The sequence below is a fragment of the Carassius carassius genome, chromosome 44 (assembly GCF_963082965.1).
Source record: "Carassius carassius chromosome 44, fCarCar2.1, whole genome shotgun sequence".
Classification (NCBI taxonomy): Eukaryota; Metazoa; Chordata; class Actinopteri; order Cypriniformes; family Cyprinidae; genus Carassius; species Carassius carassius.
Window position 1 is genome coordinate 14436295 of NC_081798.1, and position 27451 is coordinate 14463745.

At 43.6% G+C, this 27451-nt stretch overlaps 1 protein-coding gene across 1 annotated transcript in view; it reads right to left on the bottom strand.

Moving 5' to 3' along the window:
• Positions 1-829: 829 nt before the first annotated feature.
• The window catches only part of col6a1 (collagen, type VI, alpha 1), a 48572-nt gene continuing 21950 nt past the window's right edge, over positions 830-27451 (bottom strand). Inside the window, exons 26-35 of the mRNA XM_059538071.1 lie at positions 12240-12305; positions 7086-7121; positions 5821-5857; positions 4472-4480; positions 4241-4362; positions 3976-4085; positions 3606-3792; positions 2558-2729; positions 2441-2470; positions 830-2357 (exon numbers count right to left, since the gene is read on the bottom strand). Of these exons, the coding sequence (XP_059394054.1) occupies positions 1756-2357; positions 2441-2470; positions 2558-2729; positions 3606-3792; positions 3976-4085; positions 4241-4362; positions 4472-4480; positions 5821-5857; positions 7086-7121; positions 12240-12305 (1371 nt within the window). The 3' untranslated portion in view covers positions 830-1755. The remainder of the gene's footprint in view (positions 2358-2440; positions 2471-2557; positions 2730-3605; positions 3793-3975; positions 4086-4240; positions 4363-4471; positions 4481-5820; positions 5858-7085; positions 7122-12239; positions 12306-27451) is intronic.

Here is a 27451-nt window from a genome sequence, read left to right on the forward strand (position 1 = left end):
CCAAACCTCTCCACCTCCTCTCCAAAACCCCTCCTTCACCTCCATACACCCCGTTTCCATGGCCACAGTGCTGTTCTGTGGGATTGAGGAGTGAGGAGAATTCAGCAGATGGGTTTGGCATGTATGTGGTGCTCCAGTCATGATTTGGCAGAAAGTACTTTTAACATCCTATGAACTTATATTATTGGGAAGCTCCTAAATCAAAATCTGGCAAGATAAAGAATTAAATATTTTGAAATCAGTCAAAAGGCCAAATGTTTTTGTGTTCTGAAACTGCTGAACGTCTGCCAGTTGACAATAAACAGTAGATCTGGTTTACTTAAATATTCAGACTCCTACTGAGGTAAGAAGAAATCGTAAAATCAGAGACTGAATTTGCCCAGTGAGTGGTGGGAATAAAGTTTAATTTGAATAAGGTTTGGATGTTTTTAGCAGCTGCAGCCTTTTTTCCATGTAAAGCTCCAACTGGGAAAGCTTGTTCTTAGAAAAACAGGGAGGGTATTATTTAAAAACAAATGAAGCAACAAAATAGTTGGTTAAAATGTAAATAACTTGTCTCAAGTTTAACCATATTAATTTTATAGTTTATATCACTGTTTCTCGTTAGCATTCATGGGGAAAAGGTAAAATTCCAAATGTACAGTAGCCAAAAGTTTGTTGACAGTAAGTACTTCAGAATGTTTGTGGCATATGCAGGAAGATAAATTATGGGAAAAAAGCTGTTCACAACATTCTCATTGAACAACTAAACTGACTCTAATCCTTCACAGCATCTTTTGGTGTGTTCTGGAATGCAGATGTTTTTCAAGACAGACACACGACAGAGGTCTTAGTGGTGGGGTGTAGCATCCTTTATTTCAAATACCTTTACAATAGCCCTGGGGCTGGTCTCAAATACATTTCTGACATGAGAAGCCTATTGGTAAACTCTTTGGTTAAAGTCATAAAGAACAATTTTGAAGAAACCTGCATTTGAATGACTAAAGGAGCTAGTGTAGTGTTTACATGTGTAGCACCAAATTTCTATTCAAGTTTTATTTTTAATGGCAACAATTAAGTGTACCACAGACTAATGCAAGTAAAGAATTGCAAGACTTGGTTGCAAGTAGGGTCCAAAATATATATATATTTTTAATTTCCAAGTCTATTTGACAGTAGATATAAACATATATTGTAAAGGATAGACAGACAGATAGACAGATAGACAGATAGATAGATAGATAGATAGATAGATAGATAGATAGATAGATAGATAGATAGATAGATAGATAGATTGATTGATTGATTGATTGATTGATTGATTAGAATGTGTTCATTTTGGACCCTGGTTGCAAGATTGCAAGAAGTCTGCATCATCAAAGAGAGATGATATCTAAGAGATATTTCAGCTCCTTTCCACTGAAATAATAATTTTGTGCCCTGTGGATATATTATTTAATGCAAATTTCTGGCAGTCATGGACAACTTAATACAGTCATATAGTCAAAGCTCTAGAACCTACTCCAACACTGATGTAATCTGTGAAACGACTTGATAAATCCTTTTACCTACAAAGAAATAAGTGATATGAAAATAATTTTTTAAGAATTCCGACACAATCATTTACTGTCTTTTATGAAATGTAAGAGACTATGAAAACTCTTTTAAGTTCAGATATACCATTCACATGGAAAACAGACAAAAAACAAAAACAATCAAAGCTTGTGCTATACTGCCACCCACCGCCTTTATTCCTGAACCCCTCCCACTATCTAATCACCCCCTCGACTCCAGGGAGATCTTACGGGATACAGTTTGGTAAAAGACCCCAGTGACCAATGAGCGGTAGTCAGGTACTTTGAAAAGGTGGCGGTAGGCGTATGTATTGTCATAGGGCCGTCCTCGGCTCACCAAGGTGCGCAGGTGCATCTCGTTTACCTGGTTGCCCACGGCCAGCACATACAGCTCAATGCCCGCATTGTTCACCTGTTCCACGGATTTTTCAATCTGGTTGTTGCTGACGCCTTGGGAACGACCATCCGAAAACACCAGCAGCTTCTTCTTCCTCGTCCTGCCGCCCCTGAGGCGCTCAATGGCAAAGGTGAGAGCATTTGTTATCTGTGTACCTGCATCCTGGAACTTTGCCCCTGTAATATCAGCGACCACATGGGTGATGTTTGAGGAAAATTCGGCCTCTAAGTTGGCATTGTTGCTGTACTGGCCAACAGCAACCCGGACCTGGAAGCTTCCTCTTTCTGCTGACAAAAAGCGCTTAGCCAGCATTTGTGCGAACTCCTTGGTCATCTCGAAGTTCTTGGAGCCCACGCTTGCTGAGCTGTCCATCATGATGAGGACATCGGTGTTGTCATTAAATGAAACTGGACAAGAGCAAGAAGGTGTAAAGGTTATTATCTCATCATCAAAAAAAAACAACAATTTTTTCTCTCAAATCAGTACTTACTTGGACAAGTAAAGCTAGGACACTTCTTGTCTGTGAAGAAAGCACATCATTGTCAAAATCCAAATCCAGAACTCACAAAGCACCCTAAATCTGCAGCAGATGCAGTATTTAACCTACCTTCACAGATCTTCTCAGTCAGGTTTTGCAGGAAACTGTCATCCAGAAGAATACCAAAGTTGTTTAAGACAAAGGAGAAGCCTGTTCTGGGATCATCTTTACACACAACCTCATCAAGCTGTTCTGAATTGGGCTGCCTTTCTGCATAATCCGCCACTCCAACACCACCAACCTGCCAGAAATCATAAGAGAGTCAATGTTTTTGTCTACTGGTGCATCCTTTCTGGTTGTGGACTTCATTTAACTTCATGTCATGAGACCATACTTGGATGCCAATAACATCAAATGTCATTGGATCACAAGTTTTCCCTAACTAAAAATCACATCTGTGGGATATTTGATTCCTATCACTAAATAATGAATTCCACTTCTATGGAAGCAGTTTCAGTACACCTTCTCAAAGATCCACACAGGTGCATTAGTACATTAGCACAAAGTTCAGCACAGGGTCAATGGAAAAATGTGCCATATGTGCCAGAATGATATTACATTGCTCCCTGCATACTTGCATACACTTTCAAACTTGAAGCCTGCTCGGCTTAATATGAAACAGATGTACGTGAATTTGGCAATGTTTTATATTGGTTGCTGGACGTATTGCAGCAGTAACCTAACCAGTGCTCTTAACAAACTCAAACAACAAAATCTCCTTTAACGTGAATCATATTTCTGGGGACTTGTACCTGAGTGCTCTGCATCGCAAGTGCAATGCTGTATCAGGTGCGTTACCAAGCAAGTTTACTATGTCAGTATAGCCATACATATGGAGATGGCTATGTGATGCAATTGTCGAAATCATATGCTAGGGTAAAAGTACTTTGAGGTAATATGTAGTTTTGCACAAGTAACTGTGCAAAAACCAATCCAGATTAATGCCATAATTTGTGTAAACAGGAATAAAAATGGTTGGCTATATGTAAATAGTGTTAATTTCAACTAGAAACTGGAATTGTACCATATGTGTAGGAATTTGTTTTTATATAGTTCTGTAAAAGTTGAGGCAGGTTTTTTGCAAAAAGCCTATGTTGTCTGAGTTCATTAGCTTTACCTTCAGTCCCTTGCCGCACAGCACGTTCATGGGTACTTTGTCTCTTATGGTGTCAGAGCGTCCATCAGTAAGGACAATGACCACACTCCTCTCCGTCACAAGCTTGTTAATCATGTTGTTTAGCGAGTACTGCAGAGCTTCTCCAGTGTATGTGGCTTCAGCCAGCCAGCGGAAGTCTTTCACGGCTCTAAATTGAAAAATATTAATTTTCTTTATTTCTTCAGACACAGTGCCAGGTGTACACACAAAATGCAAGCTCATCTGAAGAGGAAACAAAATCCTTCAAGCTACGTAATTGTATCTTGAAGTTGTTTTTGTCATATTGTGTGCAGACTATGGTTTTATCGAAAAGAAGGTTGATATTACATACTGTTTTAGGTCTGTTAAGGTCTTAATGTTGGGGTCACCGAGCTGTACAACCTCCTGAGCATTGGCACCGCTGTACTGCACCACACCAATACGAGACTCATTGGCACCAAACTGAAAGAAAAATAAAGAAACAGCTTAAAAAAACACACTTATCTGAATAAGATTGGAAACGTGCCTTCCTTAGGGTCTATGGTGATAACAACTCTAATAAATCGTAGCTGACAGTTATCGGAAAAGTCTCTTGTTGATTTAAAAAGGAAGCTTACCTTGACCTTGAGCCTGTCCATTACCGTCACAATGAAGTCTTTAGCGATGGCAAAATTAGAAGCCCCGATACTTTCAGAGCTGTCCACAATGAAGGCAATGTCCAGGGGTCCACATTTGCATTCTTAACAAACAAGACAAAAACATGCTTATAGTGAAGATGGCGTTGCTAAATACTAAATACAAACACAGTTTGAAACATCTTTAATATACTTCAAAGTCTTGGGACTTACCACAGCAAGCTGAAAGAAAGAAAGAAAGAAAGCACATTACATTTGCATCAAATTTGACAAATACAGACATATCAGAAACATATGTTCTATCAAAACATTCACAGTAAGAGATTAACACAATTATTTAGCTATTTCACGGAAGGAAGAATAGTCTGGAAATAATAAACATTCATAAAACTACACATTAACACTTACAAAAGATCAGTTAATGCCCTGACCTAAACACCTGACAGATTTAATATCTTATGTTTTAGTTTATAATCCTAAAGTAGAATTTAAAATAGACCATAACCTGTGTTTAATCTGTGGTGGCTATAATGAACAAACAATGGTTTATAAGATTCTAGTATACAGATGTTAAAATAATCCAATCTGTGCAAATCTGGACAGAACAAGGCAAAAGTAATATGCTTGGGAGTAGAAATGAAAACGCTAATAGAAACAAAGCAGCCTAATCTCAAATTAATGGTTGGAGCTATTTGTCTTGATGGTTGAAACAGATTTTTTTTTTTTGGACAATGTTTTCTGGTCCCTAAGGTTTCATTCATACAGTAATACATTTCAAACTCTGCTTTTACTCACTGTGTTTAATCTTACATGACTAATGTAATTTTTAACAGCAACTCAAGATGAATGCACAAGGGCCGTACAGGGAGAACCTTCATATCCCAAAAATGCGGGCCATATTAAATAAAACAACAGCCCACAACACATTATTTGCACCCGATTGGTTAATACTGTCAAATTCCCTTCCTTCAAATTAATATGTAACCTTACACTGAACTTAAACACTCTTCTGTTCAAAGCATGAGTGTTTTTTCTCTCTCTTGGGTTATGTCCTGCTTTCACATGCCTGGATGGTGATATTAAATGGCTAAGTTAAGCTTCCAAAACTAATATTTATGATAAACGTGCACAATCTGATAATTTAAAAACATTTAAAAGACTCCAGCTCCAACGAGAGTTATGAAACAAAATAATGAATATCCTTTCAAAAGCTAAAAAGTCATAATTTGAATAACTTACTTAACTAGAAATATTATACATATGAATGGATGATTTCTGCCACAGTGTTTTGAGAAAAAAAATACATATTTATACATAAATGGTGGTCTTAAAGTATTTTCTAATTCCTCACTTGCCAGTTACTCAACTTTTTGCATGTTTTCTACTGGTCTGCAGAGTATTGTGAATACTGAGCTGGCTAGGTGGATTGCTGCATCATCACTTTATGGCATGAGTTGACGTTACATTGTTAAATCAGTGTGGGTGACAGGCAGTACACCTTTTATAGAGGCAGTGAAACCAAGTAGTGAGTCATGGGTAAATACAAAAACAGGTCTACTCACAGCACATCTTCATGATGATATCCAGAATCTCACATTCCTACAAATAGAGAGAGAGACGGTAATACAGACTGCTGCTTTTGCAACTGATTTTCTCTGTCGCCATTTTGTATCACAAAATGGAGCCACAAGTCCATGTAGTTTTAATAACAGGAAATTCTGCTGAACGCTCTCCAAAGACTCACATACTGCAATGCACTTTTTAAAAATAGTGCATTTCCTCTTGTGCAAGTACATACTATATAAATATAAAACATCGACCGGGTAATTTATTCAGGGAAATTTTATTTCCCAATTTTTAAATTTTTTTTTAATAAAAATTACTTTACTAATAAAAGTACAAATCTTTTTTTCAAGTAAAAGAGATCATTTATTAAAATTAACAACTAAATAAATGACTCATTCTATACCAAACCATTTTTTTTTAACATCAAGACATACAGTACTTTGTACACATAACTAACATATTTACATATCAGCGCATACTTGCTTTTAAGATACTTGTCACATTATTAAAAGAGAGATTATACTATTCCTAAACTCCAGAATAACTAGTACAATGTCGGACACTTTGAACCATTTCTGGTGGTGTAGCATCTACAGCTCTGCAGATACTTCTGAAGGAGGTTAATAATTAGTCAGATTGTAAAAGTTTATCCAGCACATTTAGCAATGCTTGCTTAGTAAACCTGTCGATGGAGCATTAAAAACTAAATGAACTTGTATCTTATTTCACATGTGAAAGTCTGTTTAAACAGATGTCTTAAAGGTACAGCAGCAAAATAAGTCTGTTCAATTCTATAATGGTCAAAATGGTCTAGCGGTCACTAAATAATTTTGCATTTTAAGTGGCCCTCAAAAAAAAAAAAGGACAAAACGTCCTCTATAAATGTGACTCTTGAAAACTGTACATCTATAGTGTCATTCATTCATCTCTTTATGCAGCTGGAACAATGCAGCTGTTGTGTGCTATTAAAAGATGATTTTATTCCACAAAATGAGTAGTCTAATATGTGCTTGGGCCTTGGCTAGAGATTTCCATCGCTACTGACTGTCAACGATGTGGAATTCACAAAAATAACGGAAAGTGAATTGTGGAATGTTCAGGATCATTTATCAAGGGCACTGTTACCATTAGTGTTGCTCTTTGTCTCTTCATACAGGAAACTGTGCTGGAACATTTGCATTAAACTTTATCCAATAACGTGTGCCTTTCTTTGATTTGTGCATTCAATAAAACTCAGTTTATTTAAATTAAACACACTTACATCAGCTCCTGGCGGCCCAGGTGGTCCTGGTGGTCCCTGTGCATGAATACAAGACAAATTAAATGTACAAGTGCAAAATGAATTCACACACCAAATGCAAATATGACTGTTTCTGTAATATCGAACAACAGAAGGTCTGTGCAAAGATCTCTGTCAACTTTGTTACATGCTATACAGATTTATTTCTGCCAGAGCAAATAAGCTCTGAATCTCATTCCAAATAAGAGCATTTTTGAGTCCGTCACGTCTGCTACTCTCTGGATGTCATCCAGTGGCAAAGAGGAGCATCACAAAATTGCAGGCTGAGGGAAATTTCCCTTCCCACATTCCCATAACTCACTGCTGCTCAGCGCCGTTTCACATAACTGAAGATATGTACACTTAAAAACTTATCTTGGCTCCTCTGGACAGTGTAGTATAAGAGCCTGGTTGTTTACTTCTGAAAACATAATAATGCCAATTTTCTTCTATATGTTTCTGATTTGGAGATATTTTTTTATATATTTAATCAGGTTCAGGTCCAGGTTTTTGACATATTTTAGGCTAAGTGAACATGTCAAATGTGGCCAGTGGTGTTTCTGATACTATATCAAGCTAACAATAAAACTTGTTTTTCTAACTTTTATTTGGCCAATATTTTGAGGTTAGATTTGTTGATCACACTCCATTGAATTTCTCAACAAAAGGTTGAACATCTTTGCGCCTTTGGATGTCTGACATTTGGCGCAAAAATTTTAGATCCCAAAAGTTACGAGACTCAATTCTGACAGCAGATTAGTTTGTTTCTTTCTCTGATCCAGGGTACAAATACCATTAGAACGGTATGCCAGGATACTGACATAGGATACTGACAAATCGTACTCATGAACCTTCATTTGAGAACATGAATCATGATATAATGTCAACTTTTATCTTACTCCGGTAAGGAAATATACAGTTAACATACAGAACTACCAAATTTTTGCTATAGGTTTAATTGCATCATATAATAATTGCTGTTAATAGTGTTCATTGTCTGTTTGATTACATCTTTAATTGATTTTTACATAAAATTCTGCCATATGCAAATAAACTGACAGTCGCCACTTATAAGCTACTACTAAATGTCACGCTGTAAGTCTCTGTTTCCCTGGGTGTCCACTAGTGGGCTCACTTCCCCTTTAGGCACTTCACCATAGGCACTATAATTCTTCTAGTCTGGTTCTGTCTTCACAGTAATTGCACTCCAGTTAATTGCATCAGGTGCAGGCAATCTATTGTTATTAGCCTTCTTATAAATACCAGTCTTTCCCTGTTGTTTGTATGGAGTCCTTACCCTTCGATGTTCCAGTCTTCTCATTCCCAGAGATTCCTCAATTCTCATATTCTGAGTTCCCGTTCCGTTTCTTTCCCTTTTCCTGTTCCCTTCCTTGTTTTGTTATTTTGTTTGTTTGGACTGAATTCTGGTTTTGACCCATGGCATGTTTGACAACGATTTTGGATTACCTCAATTAAATATACCTGTGATTGGATCTCTCGTCTCTCTTTGTTTCACTGGTGCACGAAGCGTTACAGAAGGACTCCATCCTAAGAGATCCAGCGGTATGTCTGCTCCAATTTCCTCCCCAGCCATCAAGCGGGAGAAGAATGGCTTTGAGGGTAATCGCCTGGTGGTGTTCCGTGGAACCAGGGGAGGTCGCTCAGGAGTGTGTAGTCGAGAGGAGGTCCGGCAGCGATCTCCACTGTGGCCTCCCGTTGACCCGGGGTTCGGATGGGAGCCGCCGTTTCCCCATTGTGGACAGAGAGGGGAGAGGAGGCGCAAATCGGTTGAGCCAGCGCCGCTGTGCAAGATGGACGCCAGTCCAGTGCCGCTGCACAAGATGGCCGCAAACCCAGCGCCGCTGCGCAGCATGGCCGCCAACCCGGCACCACGAGGCAAGATGGCAGCCAGCCCCACACCACAGCATAAGATGGCCGCCAGCTCAGCGCCACGAGGCAACATGGCCGCCAACCCAACACCACGAGGCAAGGTGGAAGCCAGTCCCACACCACAGCACAAGATGGCCGCCAGCTCAACGCCACGAGGCAAGATGGCCGCCAGCCCAGCGCCACAGCACAAGATGGCTGCCAACCCAGCGCCACGAGGCAAGATGGATGCCAGCACAGCGCCACAGCACAAAGTGGTCACCAGTCCAGCGCCACGGTGCAAGATGGCCGCCAGCTCAGCACCAACGCCCAAGATGGCCGCAGAGACGTTTTTGGATTATTTCTCCATGCTGTCAAAGATCCTAGAGATTCCCAAGACTGTTCACGTCACGTCTGCTGAGCCTACACCACAGTATAAGATGTCCACCAACCCAGCGCCGCTGCGCAACATGGCCACCAGCCCGGAGCCACTGCAGAGGATGAGTCAGGTTCCGGTTGACCTTCCAGAGTCGAGTCAGGTGTTCATGGACCCTCCAGCATCAGGGTTAGTCACTGTCGACCTTCCAGAGTCAGGGTTAGTTACCGTTGACCTTCCAGAGTCAGGGTTAGTTCCTGTTGACCTTCCTGAGTCGAGTCAGGCTCCTGTTGACCATCCAGAGTCGAGTCACGTTCCAGTTGATCCTACTGAATCAAGTCAGATTCCTGTTGACCTTCCAGACTTCGAGTCAGGTGCTCGTGGACCCTCCAGAGTCGAGTCAGGTGCTCGTGGACCCTCCAGAGTCGAGTCAGGTGCTCGTGGACTCTCCAGAGTCAGGGTTAGTCACCGTCGACCTTCCAGAGTCAGGGTTAGTCACCGTCGACCTTCCAGAGTCAGGGTTAGTCACCGTCGACCTTCCAGAGTCAGGGTTAGTCATCGTTGACCCTCCAGAGTCAGGGCTAGTTCCTGTTGACCTTCCAGAGTTGAGTCAGGTGACCGTTGAATTTCCAGAATTGAGTCAGGTTCCGGTTGACCCTCCAGAGTCGAGTCAGGTGCTCATGGACCCTCCAGAGTCGAGGGTTAGTCACTGTCGACCTTCCAGAGTCAGAACTAGTCACCATGGACTTTCCGGAGACAAGGCTAGTCACCGTTGACCTTTCAGAGTCAAGTCAAGTCACTGGTGATCTTCAAGGACAGAGTCAAGTCACTGGTGATCTTCAAGGACAGAGTCAAGTCACCGGTGATCTTCAAGGACAGAGTCAAGTCACCGGTGATCTTCAAGGACAGAGTCAAGTCACCGGTGATCTTCAAGGACAGAGTCAAGTCACCGGTGATCTTCAAGGACAGAGTCAAGTCACCGGTGATCTTCAAGGACAGAGTCAAGTCACCGGTGATCTTCAAGGACAGAGTCAAGTCACCGGTGATTTTCAAGGACAGAGTCAAGTCACCGGTGATCTTCAAGGACTGAGTCAAGTCACCGGTGATCTTCAAGGACTGAGTCAAGTCACAGGGGATCTTCAAGGACTGAGTCAAGTCACAGGGGATCTCCATGAACAAATGCAAGTCACCAATAATCTTCATGAGCAGAGTCAAGTCAGCACCGATCTTCTGGAATCCAGTAGAAACACCATAGGATTACCAGAGTTTCATCCTCCCGTTGGTCTGACCACAAGGATGTGGTGGTCTTCTGCTCCGCCCTGGGGGGTTTCCGCCCTGACCACACGGTTGTGGTGGTCTTCTGCTCTGCCCTCGGGGACTCCGGCCTCGACCACAAGGACGTAGTGGTCTTCTGTTCCGCCCTGGGGGGCATCCGTCCCGACCACACGGAGGTGGGGGTCTTCTGCTCTGCCCTGGGGAGCTTCCGCCCTGACCACACGGTTGTGGTGGTCTTCTGCTCTGCCCTGGAGGACTCCTGCCTTGACCACAGGGATGTGGTGGTCTTCTGCTCCGCCCTGGGGGGCTTCCCCCCTGACCACACGGTTGTGGTGGTCTTCTGCTCCACCCTGGGGGACTCCGGCCTCGACCACAAGGAGGTGGTGGTCTTCTGCTCCGCCCTGGGGGGCTTCCGCCCTGACCACACGGTTGTGGTGGTCTTCTGCTCCGCCCTGGGGGGCTTCTGCCTTGACCACATGGTGGTGGTGGTCTTCTGCTCCGTCCTGGGGGACTCCGGCCTCGACCACAAGGATGTGGTGGTCTTCTGTTCCGCCCTGGGGGGCATCCGTCCCGACCACACGGAGGTGGTGGTCTTCTGCTCCGCCCTGGGGGGCATCACGGGATGTCCTTCATGGACTTATGTTTTTGTGTTTTTGTTTTCTTTTGTTTTTTCTGTCTGTTTCCTCCTTTGGACCTGGCCCTCCGTCCCTCCCCCTGACCCTCCGCCGGTCCACCTCCCTCCTGGGTTTCTAGTCTGTGTCTGTCGTTCCGTTTCCCTCTAGGACCTGGCCCTCCGTCCCTCCCCCTGATCCTCTGCCGGTCCACCACCCTCCTGGACTCCTTGTTTTGTGTTGCACTTCTCTTGTCTCTGTCTCCCCATTTTACCTGGTTGTCTTGTCTCTGTTTTTCCTTGTTATCTGGCCCTTCGTCCCTCCCCCTAGTCCTCCGCCGCTCCACCTCCCTCCTAGTCTCTTTGTCTGTTGGTTTTCCCTTGGTATCGGGTGGAGCATCTGACAGCTGCTCCATGGAGGAGGGGGTAATGTCACACTGTCAGTGTCTGTTTCCCTGGGTGTCCACTAGTGGGCTCACTTCCCTTTAGGCAATTCACCATAGGCACTATAATTCCTCTAGTCTGGTCCTGTCTTCACAGTAATTGCACTCCAGTTAATTGCACCAGGTGCAGGCAATCTATTGTCATTAGCCTCCTTATAAATACCAGTCTTTCCCTGTTGTTTGTATGGAGTCTTTACCCTTCGATGTTCCAGTCTTCTCATTCCCCGAGATTCCTCAATTCTCATATTCTTAGTTCCCGTTCCGTTTCCTTCCCTTTCCTGTTCCCTTCCTTGTTTTGTTATTTTGTTTGTTTGGACTGAATTCTGGTTTTGACCCATGGCATGTTTGACAACGATTTTGGATTACCTCAATTAAATATACCTGCGATTGGATCTCTCGTCTCCCTGTGTTTCACTGGTGCACGAAGCATTACAACGAAATATATTAGAAACTTAATTTTCTATAAAGTTGCTTTGCAATGATTCGTATCGTAAAAAGCGCTATACAAATAAACTTGAATTGAACTGAATTGAACACATGCAAAATACATGAAGCAGTGCACTTACAGAATTTCCTTCAGGCCCTCTGTGACCCTTGGCTCCTTTAGGCCCAGGTGGTCCTGGTTTGTCATTCTATGGAACACAAAATATGAACATTCAGCCTGGAAAATGCAAAGCTGATAGAGTTATTAGTAGCTGTACCATTTAAAATATAGTTAATATATGTAATTTACAGTGTAAATAAAAAAACACAAATCTGTAATATATATTTTTTTAATTCCAGATTTTCTGACTTTTGGACATCACTGTTATATTACTACTATAACCATTGCAATCAGCTGTTTAAAGCTCTCCCAGACAACAATCTTGCTTCATATAAACAATTTAAACGGTCTGCAATAATTCAGCTGCCTCTGCACAGTTTTGCCTCCAGCCCAGCAGATACATTCATCCCTTCATGTGTGTCTTGTGCCAGATTATGGTTAGGCGATGAGATAATGCTAACCACCTATTCCTATTTTCAAGCTCTCTCTCCCATGCTGCTTCAATTACCTTCAAATTCCTCACTTCAAAGTCCACAGCTGTCACAGACACTCTCCTAGCAAGCTCACAGTAGGGACAAGGTTAAATGATGCCGTCATGCCAATACTGTTTTGGTTCATTGTGATTACCTTGACAGATATGAGACCAAGTGTGGCCCCTCGGGTTTGGGAGAGGCCGGAGGAGCCCAATCAATTGTTTACAAGGACAGAAAAACATTTCTAAACACTCTTGGGCAGCAGAAAGACAGAGTCAAACATAAGGAAAAGCAAAGCAACTTCATGGCTCATATGGCGCAGATGTGAGGCCCTGAATATCAATGTATACAAAATGTATACACTATTAAATCAAACACTAAGCATTTGCACAAACATAATAAACCTTTTTTTTAAGTAATAACACATTCACCAAGAAAAATAAATGTATATCACTGTTAATATGTATAATCAACAGAATGCGAATGCAATATTTATGCATTCTTCAAACAAACGCACATACTTTAAAGTGACCAAATCACCTAACAGCTATACTAGTGGAATATTAGGAGAAGCAAAGTAAATAAACATTAATTTCCTATAAAAAATACTGTAGATCAGAAAAATCAGAGTTGGGAGATAAAAGGTCAGAATATAATGAATAAATAAGTCAGTAAACTTACAATAAGATTTTTTTTCTCGGAATTTGAGTTTATATTTTGCAGTTCTGCATTTATATCTCACAGTTATTAAATTCATGCAATTCAATTGTGATCAGCAGCATACAAACATGCCAAATATTAAAAATGATCCATTATCAAAATTATCCAATCAAAAACAGTACAGAGTATGAAAAGGCAATGCAGAAAAGCTGAGTGGATGCAGCTTTACTTATAACCTGTTACTTAAACAACATCCACACTCTTTTTGCTACTGCTGAGAGACTGACAACCTTAAATCATCAACCTGCTATCTTGACACACTTCCCACATCTTTTTTTCAAAAGTAACTGTTTAGAAGCAGATCTCATAGAAGTATTGAAAGCCTCACTTCTTTATTTTCCAAAGTCCCTGAAAACTGCAGTTGTTAAGCCTCTTCTGAAAAAGAACAATCTTGATAACAACACATAGACCTATATAAAATCTTCCTTTTATAGGCAAGATTATTGAAAAGGTAGTTTTTAATCAGCTGAACAAATACTTAAACGCAAATGGATACCTGAACAATTTTCAATCTGGTTTCTGACTGCATCACAGCACAGAGACAGTGCTCATTAAGATAATAAATTATATTCACTTTAATTCTGATTCTGGCAAAATATCAGTGCTGGTACTACTAGATCTTAGTGCTGCGTTTGACACTGTCAATCATAACATACTTCTAGAGAGACTAAAAGACTGGGTCAGGCTTTCTGGGATGGTACTCAAATGGTTCAGATCATGCTTAGAAGGGAGAGGTTATTATGTGAGTATAGGAGAGCATGAGTCTATGTGGACCTCCATGACATGTGGAGTCCCACAAGGCTCAATTCTTGCACCGCTCTTGTTTAGCCTGTATATGTTCTTATAAAGTTAAATAATGAGTAAGAACCAAATTGCCTATCACAGCTATGCTGGTGATACCTAGATTTACCTAGCCTTATCGCCAAATGACTACAGCTCCATTGACTCCCTATGCCAGTGCATTGATGAAATGAACAGTTTGAAGTGCCAAAACTTTCTTCAGTTAAACAAGGAGAAAATGTGAAGTTCTCAAGGTGAATGCATACCATGACTAGGGGTCTGGCAACCAAAAATCTTGTTGTGGTTTTGGAGACAGACCTTAGGTTTAGTAGTCATTTTAAAGCAGTAACTAAATCAGCATACTATCATTTCAAAAACATTGCAAGAATTAGATGTTTTGTTTCCAGTCAAGATTAGAGAATCTTGTTCATGCCTTTATCTCCAGCAGGGTGGACTACTGAAGACCAATAGACAGCTGCAGCTCATCCAGAACGCTGCTGTCAGGATTCTGACTAGAACCAGAAAATCTGAGCATATCACACCAGTCCTAAGGGCCCTACACTGGCTTCTAGTTGCATTTAGGATTGATTTTAAAGTACTTTTACTCATTTATAAATGGCCTAGGACCTACAGTACATGTTCAGATATGCTCATTGAATATAAACCTAAAAGACCACTCAGATTATTAGGATCGAGTCAGTTAGAAATAACAAGGGTTCACACAAAACAAAGGGAGTCTGCTTTTAGCTATTATGCTGCCCACAGCTGGAACCAGCTTCCAGAAGAGATCAGATGTGCTAAAACATTAGCCACATTCAAATCCAGACTCAAAACGTATCTGTTTAGCTGTAGGTTTATTGAATGAGCACTTTGCTACGTCCAAACTGATTGCTCTGTATTTAATATATAATAATTTTCTATCTTTAACTGTTTCAGATTCATTTTAAATCAGTTTTAAATCATTTTAAAAGTTTTTAAATTCCTTTTTTTATTTTTTTGTTTTTATGATTATTTTATTTCCTTTTATGTAAAGCACTTTAAATTACTTTTGTAACTTCCCGCCGAAACGGGTGTGGCCCAACCTATAAAAGGAGCTCGAAAAGGCTGACTCACCTGATTTATTTCATCGCCGAAGCGAACCAGAGTGAATCGTACGCACGGCAGAGAACGCAGTACTCGTTCGCTCTTCTAGAGAGAACCGAGGTTACGTTTAGTAACCGAGTACGTTCTCTTACGAGAGCTCTCTCGTACTGCGTCTTAGCTAAGACGCTACGGGAACCCGATGTAAAACGCCGTGCGCGCAGGGATCACACACCAATAAACCTGAAGCAACGCCCAGGATTTACAGTGCACAGTCACCTGAGGGACTCACAGAGAGTCCGGGACAGAAAAGGGGGAAAGCCCTCCGTCCCATATCTAGCAGCATCCGTAGATGCGGCAATATGACATCACACAGCCGAGGCAAGGCCTGACCAATGTGGCAATGCGGGTCTTACGCAATACTGCCCATATAACAGTCGGCAGCGCATAGCGCTCATGAATTCAGAATTCCCCTCAGGGCCCTGATTCTTCTATACCGACAGCAGCCTTGCTTGCAAGGCGGGAACCTCCAGGTTATAGAACCTGATAAATGTAGACGGCGAGGCCCAACCCGCCGCCATACATATATCCTGCAAGGAGATCCCAGTAGACCACGCCCACGACGAGGCGACGCCTCTTGTGGAGTGTGCTCTGACGCCCAACGGGCACTGAAGGCCCCTGGAAGCGTAAGCTAACGCTATGGCGTCAACTATCCATCTGGATAGAGTCTGTCTCGAAACAGCCATTCCTTTGGAACGTCCACCGAACGAGACAAATAGCTGCTCCGTCTGCCGAAAGGCAGCAGAGCGAGACACATAAGCTCTTAAAACCCTGACAGGGCAAAGAAGACTCGAGTCTCCATCCTCCCCTGACACCGGCAGGGCAGACAGGGCAATAACCTGAGCCCGAAACGGTGTGTTGAGGGATTTCGGCACATAACCGTGCCTAGGTTTGAGTATGACCCTTGAGTCATTGGGCCCAAACTCCAAGCACGACTGGCTCACCGAGAGCGCGTGCAAATCACCCACACGCTTCACAGAAGCGAGAGCCAACAAGAATACTGTCTTGAACGACAGATGCTGAAGGCTAACCGATTGGATAGGCTCAAAAGGGGGACCCTTCAAGGCCTCCAAAACCGCCGCGAGGTCCCACATAGGGACTGACGGAGGTCTGGGAGGATTCAGCCTCCTAGCTCCTCTGAGGAACCGGATGACTAAATCGTTCCTTCCTATTGACTGACCGGACGCCGTTTCAGAAAACGCCGCGATGGCCGCCACATAAACTTTGAGCGTGGATGGGGCTCTGCCCTTATCCAACAGCTCCTGTAGGAAGGAGAGGACCTCCGTCACCTCACAACTAAGGGGTCAATAACCTCGAGCTGTGCACCAGCTGGAGAACACCGACCACTTCGAGGCATACAGATGTCGTGTCGACGGAGCTCTAGCCTGAGTGATGGTATTTAGCACTCCCACTGCGAGATCAGCGGGTAACCGTTGAGTGCCCATACATGGAGGGACCACAACTCCGGTTGAGGGTGCCAAATCGAGCCCCTGGCCTGCGAGAGGAGATCTCTCCTCAACGGTACCGGCCATGGGGCGACATCTGCTAATTGCATCAAATCTGGGAACCATGGTTGGTTCTTCCAAAGAGGTGCCACAAGCAGTATTGAACATCTCGTTTCTCTCACCCGTTCTATCACCTGGGGAAGGAGGGAGACGGGAGGGAACGCATAAAGCGGGCAGCACGGCCATTTCCGTGACAGCGCGCTTTCGTTCTTGGAAAAGAACGCGGGTCAGTGAGCGTTTTCGTGGGATGCAAAGAAGTCCACCTCCGCCATGCCAAATCTCTCCCACAACAGCCGAACTGTTTACGGGTGTAGAGACCATTCGCCCGTAGGGACATTGCCTCTGGACAGCCTGTCTGGACCCAGATTCTGTAGTCCAGGCACATGCACTGCTCTCAGCGAGCGCACGTTGCGTTGAGCCCAAATCTGGAGGCGTTCCATCAGCCTGTACAGGTTTCGGGACCCGAGACTGCCCTGGCGATTTATGTAGGACACCACGGACATGTTGTCCGAACGGACTACGACGTGGTGATCCTTGATATGGGGACAAAAGCGCGTCAGCGCGTTCTCCACTGCCAGCATTTCCAGGCAGTTGATATGATGGAGCTTTTCCCGTTCTGACCATAGGCCAAAGGACGGTCTGCCTTCGAGCAGCGCTCCCCATCCCGAAGTGGAGGCGTCTGTCGACACCATTTTCACACTCGGGGAAGTCCCCAGGCTTACACCTGATCGGTACCAGCCGTTCGCTGTCCAAGGTGCTAGAGCCGCAACACAGCTCTGATCCACCTTGAAATGCAGCCGGCCAGACGCCCACGCTCTGCGCGGCAGCCGAGCCTTCAGCCAGAACTGCAGGGGGCGCATGCGGAGCAGGCCCAGCCACAGAACCGGAGATGCTGAGGCCATGAGACCCAGCATCTTTTGACAGTGTTTGAGCGACACAGTCCCGCCGCAGCGGAAAGAACTCGCTGCGCGCTGAATGCCCATCGTGCGCTGTGGTGACAGTCGCGCCGTCATGGAACACGAGTTCAGAACTATACCCAGAAACAGGATCGTCTGACTGGGGTTCAGCGAACTCTTCGCCCAATTGACACTGAGGCCGAGCTTCTCGAGGTGATCGAGTAAAACGGCCCTGTGGTCCACGAGCTCCGCTTGTGATTGGGCCAGAACCAGCCAGTCGTCCAAATAATTCAGCACTCGTATGCCTCTGAGTCTGAGAGGAGCGAGCGCTGCATCCATGCACCTCGTAAACGTACGAGGAGCTACGGACAAGCCGAATGGCAGGACTGCAAACTGGTATGCCTGGCCCTCGAAGGCGAATCTCAAAAACCGCCTGTGGTTTGACGCTATCTGTATTTGAAAATACGCGTCCTTCAGATCTATTGACATGAACCAGTCCCCTCTGCGAATCTGCGCGAGGAGCTTCCTGGTCGTGAGTATTTTGAAACTGCGTTTCATCAATGCCTTGTTCAGCTGTCTTAGATCCAGTATGGGCCTGAGACCCCCGTCTCTCTTGGGCACCAGAAAGTATCTGCTGTACAGCCCCCCCTCGCTTTGAGCTTGAGACACAGGCTCTACAGCCCCTTTGCTCAACAGTTTTGATATTTCGGCCCGAAGTATGTGTGCTACTTCTGTTTTGACCGTAGTTTCGACGTGCGCTGAGAAGCGCGGTGGGCGTCGAGAAAACTGTAGCGAGTAGCCTCTCTTTATAATGCCTAGCACCCAATCCGAAACCCCTGGAAGCGCTGACCATGCATCTGCATGAATGGCTAAGGGCTGGATGTGACACGCGCTCTGTTGACTGGGCAACGGCGGCACTCGAGTGTGCTGCGCATCTGAGGCGGGGAGCGCGCTGATCACAGCGGGCAGATCGCTCATCCTCGACCCCGTTCCGGCGCTTAAACGACTGGAGGGAGGCTGAGCGGGTCCCGTGGGACTCAATATATCTGCGAGTAACCGTGGGCTGCATGTGTGCACTTTTACCACTTCCAACTCGCCGTCTGCCTGTGCAGAATGTACGTGCACGGGCCTCGTTTTTACAGAAGCCCCGCGCCGTAAGTGACATAGTGTATGTGGACACTGGGAAGTGGGCACGTTTACTATGCGGCGCACTCGACCGATCTGTGTCGATCTTATGTGCGCCAGCCCTGTGTGCAGGGCTGTGCTTACATGCGGGGATGGGCACTGGGTAGTGGGCATCGTCACTGCATTTAAAGCACCATCGGCCGTGGCCGGACGAGTGTGCACGGGTTTCGTTTTTACAGAAACCACATGACGCGTGTGACATAGTAATTGTGGGCACTGAGGGGTGGGCACGTTTACTATGTAGTGTGCGCGACCGACTTGAGTCGACATTATGAGCGCAGGCCCTGTGTGTAGGGCTGTGCTTACATGTGGAGATGGGCACTGAGGAGTGGGCATCGTCACAACATTTATAGCACCATCGGCCGTGGCCGGAACACCAGAAAAAACACTGTTTTTGTGAAACATCTGGGTAGCCGTGATAACAGCTTTTGTGTGCAGGCAAGCGGGCACTCGTGCAGGCTTGTACATTGCAGAAGACACTGAGGCAGTCGCAACTCTTGGAACTGCAACAGCGGTGCGCTTGGGTGAGAGCTCGGCCGCAGCGGAACTCGAACACCGGCGCTTTCCCAGCAGTGCTAGGATGCTTTCGGGGCTTCTGGCTTCACCGCAATCCTCTGCCGTGGCTCCCGCGGCGCGGGGCGACGGCTCGAAGAGCGAGAACGGGGTCCTGAGCTGCGTTGCTGACGCTGTCTTGATGGCGCAGCAGGAGGCGGTGGGCATGACTGAGAGCTCTGTGGGGCCGGTCTAGAGCGGCTAGCTGCAGAACTGGAGCGCTTCGGCAAGAAGTGCTTGAACGCCTGTGAAGCTTTCTGGTCCTCGGCGAATCTCTCCACAAACTCATTGACGGAAGATCCAAAGAGGCCGGCAGGAGTTAGCGGAGCGTCAAGAAACGCAGCGCGCTCAGACTCCTTGATGTCAGAAAGCGTCAGCCACAAATGCCTCTCAGCCACCGTAGCGGAAGCCATAACCCGTCCCATGGCCTGTGCAGCGGACTTAGTAGCGCGGAGGGAGAGATCCGAAGCACTCCTCAGATCCGCGAGACAGATCGCTTCAGGTCCCATCTCATCCAGCTTGCGGAGAAGATCGCCCTGGAAAATCTGTAACGTCGCCATGGTGTGTAACGCAGACGCAGCCTGCCCAGCAGCAGAGAATATCCGTGCGAGCAGCGATGACGTCATGCGGCAGGCTTTGGATGGCAACGCCGCCTTAGTCCGCCGTCCAGCAGAGGGCGGGCAAAGGTGCGCTGCTATAGCCTGTTCCACCGGCGGAAGTGACAGGTAGCCTCTGTTCTTAGCACCGTCCAGTGTGGAGAATGCTGACGAAACAGATGAGCGGATTCTCGCCGAGAATGGAGCGTCCCAAGCCTTCGCCACTTCTTCGTGAAGCTCAGGAAGAAAAGGGGCGTGTTTTGAGCTTGAGGAAGAGCGCTCATCCGGAAGATAGCTACCATCCAGCCGGGAACGTGAAGGGGGCGCTGGTGCAGACCACTCGTGGCCGAGGCTCGCCGCGGCCAACGAGAGTACACGCATCAGCTCCTTATCGATATCCCCCCGTCTGCTGGGCCTCTGAGCAGCGGGCGCGAGATCCACGGAGCTCGCCCAACCCTCACTGCCCGAAGCAAGCAGAGAGCACGTGTCTTCTTCCTCCGATGCGGGCCTGAGATCCACTTCCTCCGATGACGCGTCGGCAAGCAGCGGACGCTGAGCATCGGAAAGCGATGCAGGGGAGACCGGCGAAGCGGAGGGAATCGGCGAGCTCGGCCGAGCTGGAGGCGGTTCTGGTAGGCGCTGCGAGCGGCGCTTCTTACGGCGCTGCGGCGCAGCGGATGATGCAGGCTTCGAGAAGGATGCCAGGCGAGTCCTCAGAGTCACCATAGGCATCAACTCGCAATGAGGACATCCACCATCAGCGAGCGCGAGCGCTGCATGGTCTTCACCCAGACAGGAGACGCAGATGACATGACGATCTCCTTCGCTGAGCGGGGTTCTGCACGAGCCGCACGAAGGCATCTTTAAAAAGACGCAGCTCTTTTGTGAATGTGCGTCGCAGGGCGAACACACACACAGAATATCACAGAACAAGGATTATAAAGGATATGGGCGCCGGATAGCGCAGCAGGAACGGCAGTGGAAGGCGGCGGTGCCAGCGGCTTCAGGATGGCTCGTCCTGCTGATATGCTCTTCCAGACGGCGCTTGCTTCCTCGTGATCCAGCGATGCGTGAGCTTCGCTGAAGAGATGAAAAATCAGGTGAGTCAGCCTTTTCGAGCTCCTTTTATAGGTTGGGCCACACCCGTTTCGGCGGGAAATGGCAAGAAAGGCGCGAAGCGCCCTTATTGGTCTGATGTTGCATCAGCCTGCGCTCGATAGGCTGTGCAGTTGCCGCAGAACAAGCCAATGAGCGAGCGAGCCGTCTCGCCTATGGCTGTGTACTGCTGCAAATGCGCTTTACAAAAATACAAAATTAAGGATAATTTTTTGCTTCAGTATTTCGTGAAAAGAGACTTTTCCCGTAGCGTCTTAGCTAAGACGCAGTACGAGAGAGCTCTCGTAAGAGAACTACAATTTTATTTTAGTTTAGTTTAGTTTTCTTTCTTGCAACTGTGATTACTTCGCAATTGTAATGTTGCACTAAGAAAAAGTTACTTTCAATTGCTATATTTATTTATTTATTTATATTTATTTATTTTAGTCCATGATATAAATGAGCTTCCATTTTAAACTGTCTTGTTGCTATAAGCTATTGTTTTTTTTTTTCAGAAACAGTTCACAGTTTGACTCTGTATCAACCAAACTGTATGTAATAATCAACACAAACTAGATTGTTAGCATTCTACAATTGCTACTGTGTGGGGCTGCTAAAGTGGTTGGTTGCTATCATGCTTAATTGATCATAAAAGTAACAAAATGTTGACTGGTTATACCCTAAGTATGAGAAATAGTAATGGTGATCGTCTTAACAAAAACCATTAATAACAGAAGTCTTCATAAACATAAAGATCAGTTGTATATAAAGTTTAAACCTCCAAAACAATATGCTGCAAAATGTTTGGATGTGATGTACACATTACGTTTGATTAATAAAGGCCTTTCTGTAGCCCAAACATTCAAGTGTGTTCAATCACAACAGTTTAACTTTTCTTTAAATCAGTCATTGTTTCAGCATGTTAAATTGTTCTTCCCTCTGTGTTATTGTGGATATTATTCCCTCCAAATCTGATGTTTATTATGTAGAGCCTCTGGCCAGGTTTTAAGATTCAGTTATAAAACACATAGTAAACATTTTAATTTATGGCCTCTGCAATTTCGCTAATGATTACTTTTGGAATTATAGTCAGTTAGTTTCTTTTTGATCTTTGCAAAACCAAACACATTTTTCTATTGTCTAGATTAACCTAACTATGGTAAACTACTCAAAACTTTTACAGGGGGTCTTTAGCCAGTAAAATTAAACCCTCCAAAATGAGAACTAGCAAAGGATCTTGTGAGCAGTTGAAGAGTGTTACAGGGAGGTGATAAACACAAGGGCACATTTCTAATTATTTTAAAGTGTGTGTTTGAACTTTGAGTGCATCTGTCTGAACCATTGCGTTTTCATGATTTAGGCACCAGACATGCGCTAAGTGATCTCTTCTGACTAAACAAACAAGTTGTCTTTCTGAAATGTATCTGAACACTATTCATAACAAAGTGCAATGTTGCATTTCCAGCTTTTCCACATGGGTCACTATAGAAGACAATGGTATAAATGTCCAAAAATGAAACACTTTATAATTAAATAATTACAGGTCCTTCTCAAAAAATTAGCATATTGTGATAAAGTTCATTATTTTCCATAATGTAATGATAAAAATTAAACTTTCATATATTTTAGATTCATTGCACACCAACTGAAATATTTCAGGTCTTTTATTGTTTTAATACTGATGATTTTGGCATACAGCTCATGAAAACCCAAAATTCCTATCTCAAAAAATTAGCATATCATGAAAAGGTTCTCTAAACAAGCTATTAACCTAATCATCTGAATCAACTAATTAACTCTAAACACCTGCAAAAGATTCCTGAGGCTTTTAAAAACTCCCAGCCTGGTTCATTACTCAAAACCGCAATCATGGGTAAGACTGCTGCCATCATTGACACCCTCAAGCGAGAGGGTAAGACACAGAAAGAAATTTCTGAACGAACAGGCTGTTCCCAGAGTGCTGTATCAAGGCACCTCATTGGGAAGTCTGTGGGAAGGAAAAAGTGTGGCAAAAAAACGCTGCACAACGAGAAGAGGTGACCGGACCCTGAGGAAGATTGTGTAGAAGGACCGATTCCAGACCTTGGGGGACCTGTGGAAGCAGTGGACTGAGTCTGGAGTAGAAACATCCAGAGCCACCGTGTACAGGCGTGTGCAGGAAATGGGCTACAGGTGCCGCATTCCCCAGGTCAAGCCACTTTTGAACCAGAAACAGCGGCAGAAGCGCCTGACCTGGGCTACAGAGAAGCAGCACTGGACTTTTGGACAAATTTTGCATGTCATTCGGAAATCAAGGTGCCAGAGTCTGGAGGAAGACTGGGGAGAAGGAAATGCCAAAATACCTGAAGTCCAGTGTCAAGTACCTACAGTCAGTGATGGTCTGGGGTGCCATGTCAGCTGCTGGTGTTGGTCCACTGTGTTTTATCAAGCGCAGGGTCAATGCAGCTAGTTATCAGGAGATTTTGGAGCACTTCAGCACTTCCATCTGCTGAAAAGCTTTATGGAGACGAAGATTTCGTTTTTCAGCACGACCTGGCACCTGCTCACAGTGCCAAAACCACTGGTAAATGGTTTACTGACCATGGTATTACTGTGCTCAATTGGCCTGCCAACTCTCCTGACCTGAACCCCCTAGGGAATCTGTGGGATATTGTGAAGAGAAAGTTGAGAGACGCAAGACCCAACACTGGATGAGCTTAAGGCCGTTATCGAAGCATCCTGGGCCTACATAACACCTCAGCAGTGCCACAGGCTGATTGCCTCCATGCCACGCCGCATTGAAGCAGTCATTTCTGCAAAAGGATTCCTGACCAAGTATTGAGTGCATAACTGAACATAATTATTTGAAGGTTGACTTTTTTGTATTAAAAACACTTTTCTTTTATTGGTCGGATGAAATATGCTAATTTTTTGAGACAGGCATTTTGGGTTTTCATGAGCTGTATGCCAAAATCATCAATATTAAAACAATAAAAGACCTGAAATATTTCAGTTGGTGTGAAATGAATCTAAAATATATGAAAGTTTAATTTTTATCATTACATTATGGAAAATAATGAACTTTATCACAATATGCTAATTTTTTGAGAAGGACCTGTATATATAATATAATTATAATAATTAAACCACAAAATAACATATACTGTATGTCGTGTGCTTATACTTACATATACTTACTAAGGCTGCATTTATTTAATTTAAAAAAAAACATATAAAGGTCGACTGCAGCTGCACGCTGCAAAGAGCTGGACAATTCAGATGTGAAAGATCGACAATGAAACCGTACACATACAGTACACTACATTCCATGTTTTCATATCATAAAGTAATAAATTTGACTAGATACTGCATTGGTAGAGAAAAACAAGTTAAATTGCTGTTAAGGCTGAGAGGACGCTAACATTAGTTGAACAATGTGACCAAAACATACGCAAATCTGCACCAAATGTTTAATTCCACAGTTGCATTTTTAAAGTTAGTGACGTGAGAAAGCAAATGCAACCGACAGAAATCCTTCCACAACACAAGAGTGCCACTCACATAGCTTTCCATTGAATTACATTACATTTGTCTGACATCAATGTTAACTTGCATTCTCTGTAGGCTTGGAGATTGTGTATGGTTTTATAACATAGATCACACTTTCACTTTCTGTTTTGCTCTGCTTTGTCAAACATCAAACTTCAAAATCATCAACGCCACATTTTTCATTCTTGAAGAGAACTTTTGCCTGTTTGGGGATTAAATAATCAGTTTTGGATCATTGCTTGAATTGAATGCATCTGTTAATTAATAAACTAAAATTGATCGATGATTAATGAATATTCAATACTAGCATTTTATTATATGTGGTTTAACACTTTATTTTTGGTAATAAAGTTCACTATTTTAGCTTTCATTCAGTACCAGTTGTGAAAACTATTTTTATGAATGGGTTATCGGCCAGTGTGGTCCAACCTATATTGGTATCGGTAAAATCCACTATTGGTTAACCACTGACTAACCACTGAAGTTTTCAGCAGCCATTACTCCAGTTTTCAGTATAACATGGTCTTTCGTAAATCAATCTAATATGCCGATTTGGTGCTCAAGAAAAATGTATCATTACTTTGATTATTTTTATTATTATTACCGAAAACAGTTGCTACTTGTTTTCAAGATTTGTTTGATGATTAAAAAGTTCAAAAGAACTTACTGTTTCCTTTGGATGAGCCAATTTCTTAGTCCAAACAAGAGCATTGCGTTAGCAGCACAAAAGGTTGTGGGTTCAATTCCCAAGGAACTCACATACTGGTAAAAAAAAATGTGTAGCCTGAATGCACTGTAAGTCGCTTTGGATAAAAGCGTCTACTAAATGCAAAAATGTAAATGTAAATATAAAAAATACTAACAGTGATGCTTGTCTTAGCAAACACAGCCAATATTGTGAGTCTGTAGAAAGGGTATACTGTATGCCTTTAATGATAGAACAGTAATTTTAAAATAAGAACAAAATTTCTAAAGAAAGGACCATGAAAAGCCATCAGCTGCAAAGCATTCTTTCCACATATGCACGTCTCCACCAGTTCCTTGAAGTTTTTGGTTTTGTATGGCCTAAGACAAACACAGTAATGAATAGAGAACCAGTTTGGGCGTTAGGTCACCAAAAATGGACTCCAGATGACTGAAGATGAAAGCTTGCGAGCACGATTAGTTGTTGCCATTTTGCGTCGGCTTGTTCGACCACCAATGAAGCAACTAAGGCTGTTTTAATGTAAAAATAAGACATGAGCTCAGAGCTTTGATATAAGCATGTGTGATATGTTTACAGCTGACATTCATCTCACCACTCAAAGTCAATTTATATCACAGTATATATCATGATATAATCCTTTTTAAGTCAGAAATTCAATATACAGTATAGGGCCATACTGCTAATCAGTGCTACAATACTTATGTTCCAGATGTAAGGAAGTGACATAATGAAATACAGATATGCGATATTGAAATGTCTGCAGTCCATGCTTTTGTCCTACTGTAAAATGTATTCCATTAGGATCCAAGTTACGGTGTACAAAACAAACAGCTCTGGATCTACCCGCTGATTCGGTCAAATAAAAACTGAACGCTAAAATGTTTTTTAAGAGGAAAATGCTGCTATTTTAATCCTGCAGATGTGCAAAATGGCCAGAATGATCAAAGAACTGAACATGTTGGCAGTTTCCTCAAACATTTGCACTGCAGAAGAGCACAGCTAGACAACATAAACAACATATTAGCCATCATATCTGCTGCCGGTTCTCTGTCAAGTCCCTGCTGACTTCCATCCCCTGATTGGAATAAGTCTAAATGATGAATGCATGGGATCAAACTCTTTGCTTCCAGGCTACTAGTGGTTTTCTGACCACCCAGATGCACGGAGAAGTTTATTTTGGAATGAAATCAGATCATTTCCACTTGTAAATACAGACAGGGCAGAGAATAATTGCATCTTTTTAAATGTTTGTAGATGTGTGGGATCAGAAAACAAAAATTAAAAAAAACTAAGCCATAGGTAACGCTCAAGCACAATTCAGGTGTAAGTCTACGGCCTTTTTCCTCATATGTTTTATTATCTGTCAAGAAAAAAAAGATTATGTCTACTTATGAAGGTACAGTATAATAGCACACCTTGCATGACTTATGGCATCCATGTACAGTATATAGCAGATATGGAGTGCCAAAATGTTAGGAGCTCATTCAAAAACTTTGTAGCAAGCCCCCTTATGCATTTACATTTAGTAATTTTGCAGAACGCTTTTATCCAAAGTGATTTACAATTGGGGAATACATAAAGCGATTCTTCTTAAAGAAAACACAGGAAGTGCTCGTCATAACAAGTTTCAGGCATTTGTTCAAATAAGTACAAGCTAGAAACACCTAAATATGTACTAAATGGACATTGCATCTTCTCAAAAGGCTGTTTTTGCAGTGGCTATATCAAACATTTAGAAAATTTTCATTGGCCAAAAAAGGTGCAAGATGCTAGATGTTTGCCAATAATGTCTCCATTGCAACATCTGTCCCATTAGCTGTTCTAAAACAACATATCGAAAATCTCACTGGACAGCAATAATCGTAATTTAATTGATCAAATCTAAACCTCTTTGCAACAATTTCCACCATCTAAAATCAATCATCGAGTACAAAAAGCAGCACTGTGTCCAAACCTGTGACTTCTGCAGCACATGTTGTTTTGTGAGAGGGCTGTAGATCTCTCTGTTGGACTGAATGTGTGTGGGGGCTGGTAAAAAATGTAACCCAGCTGAGGAGT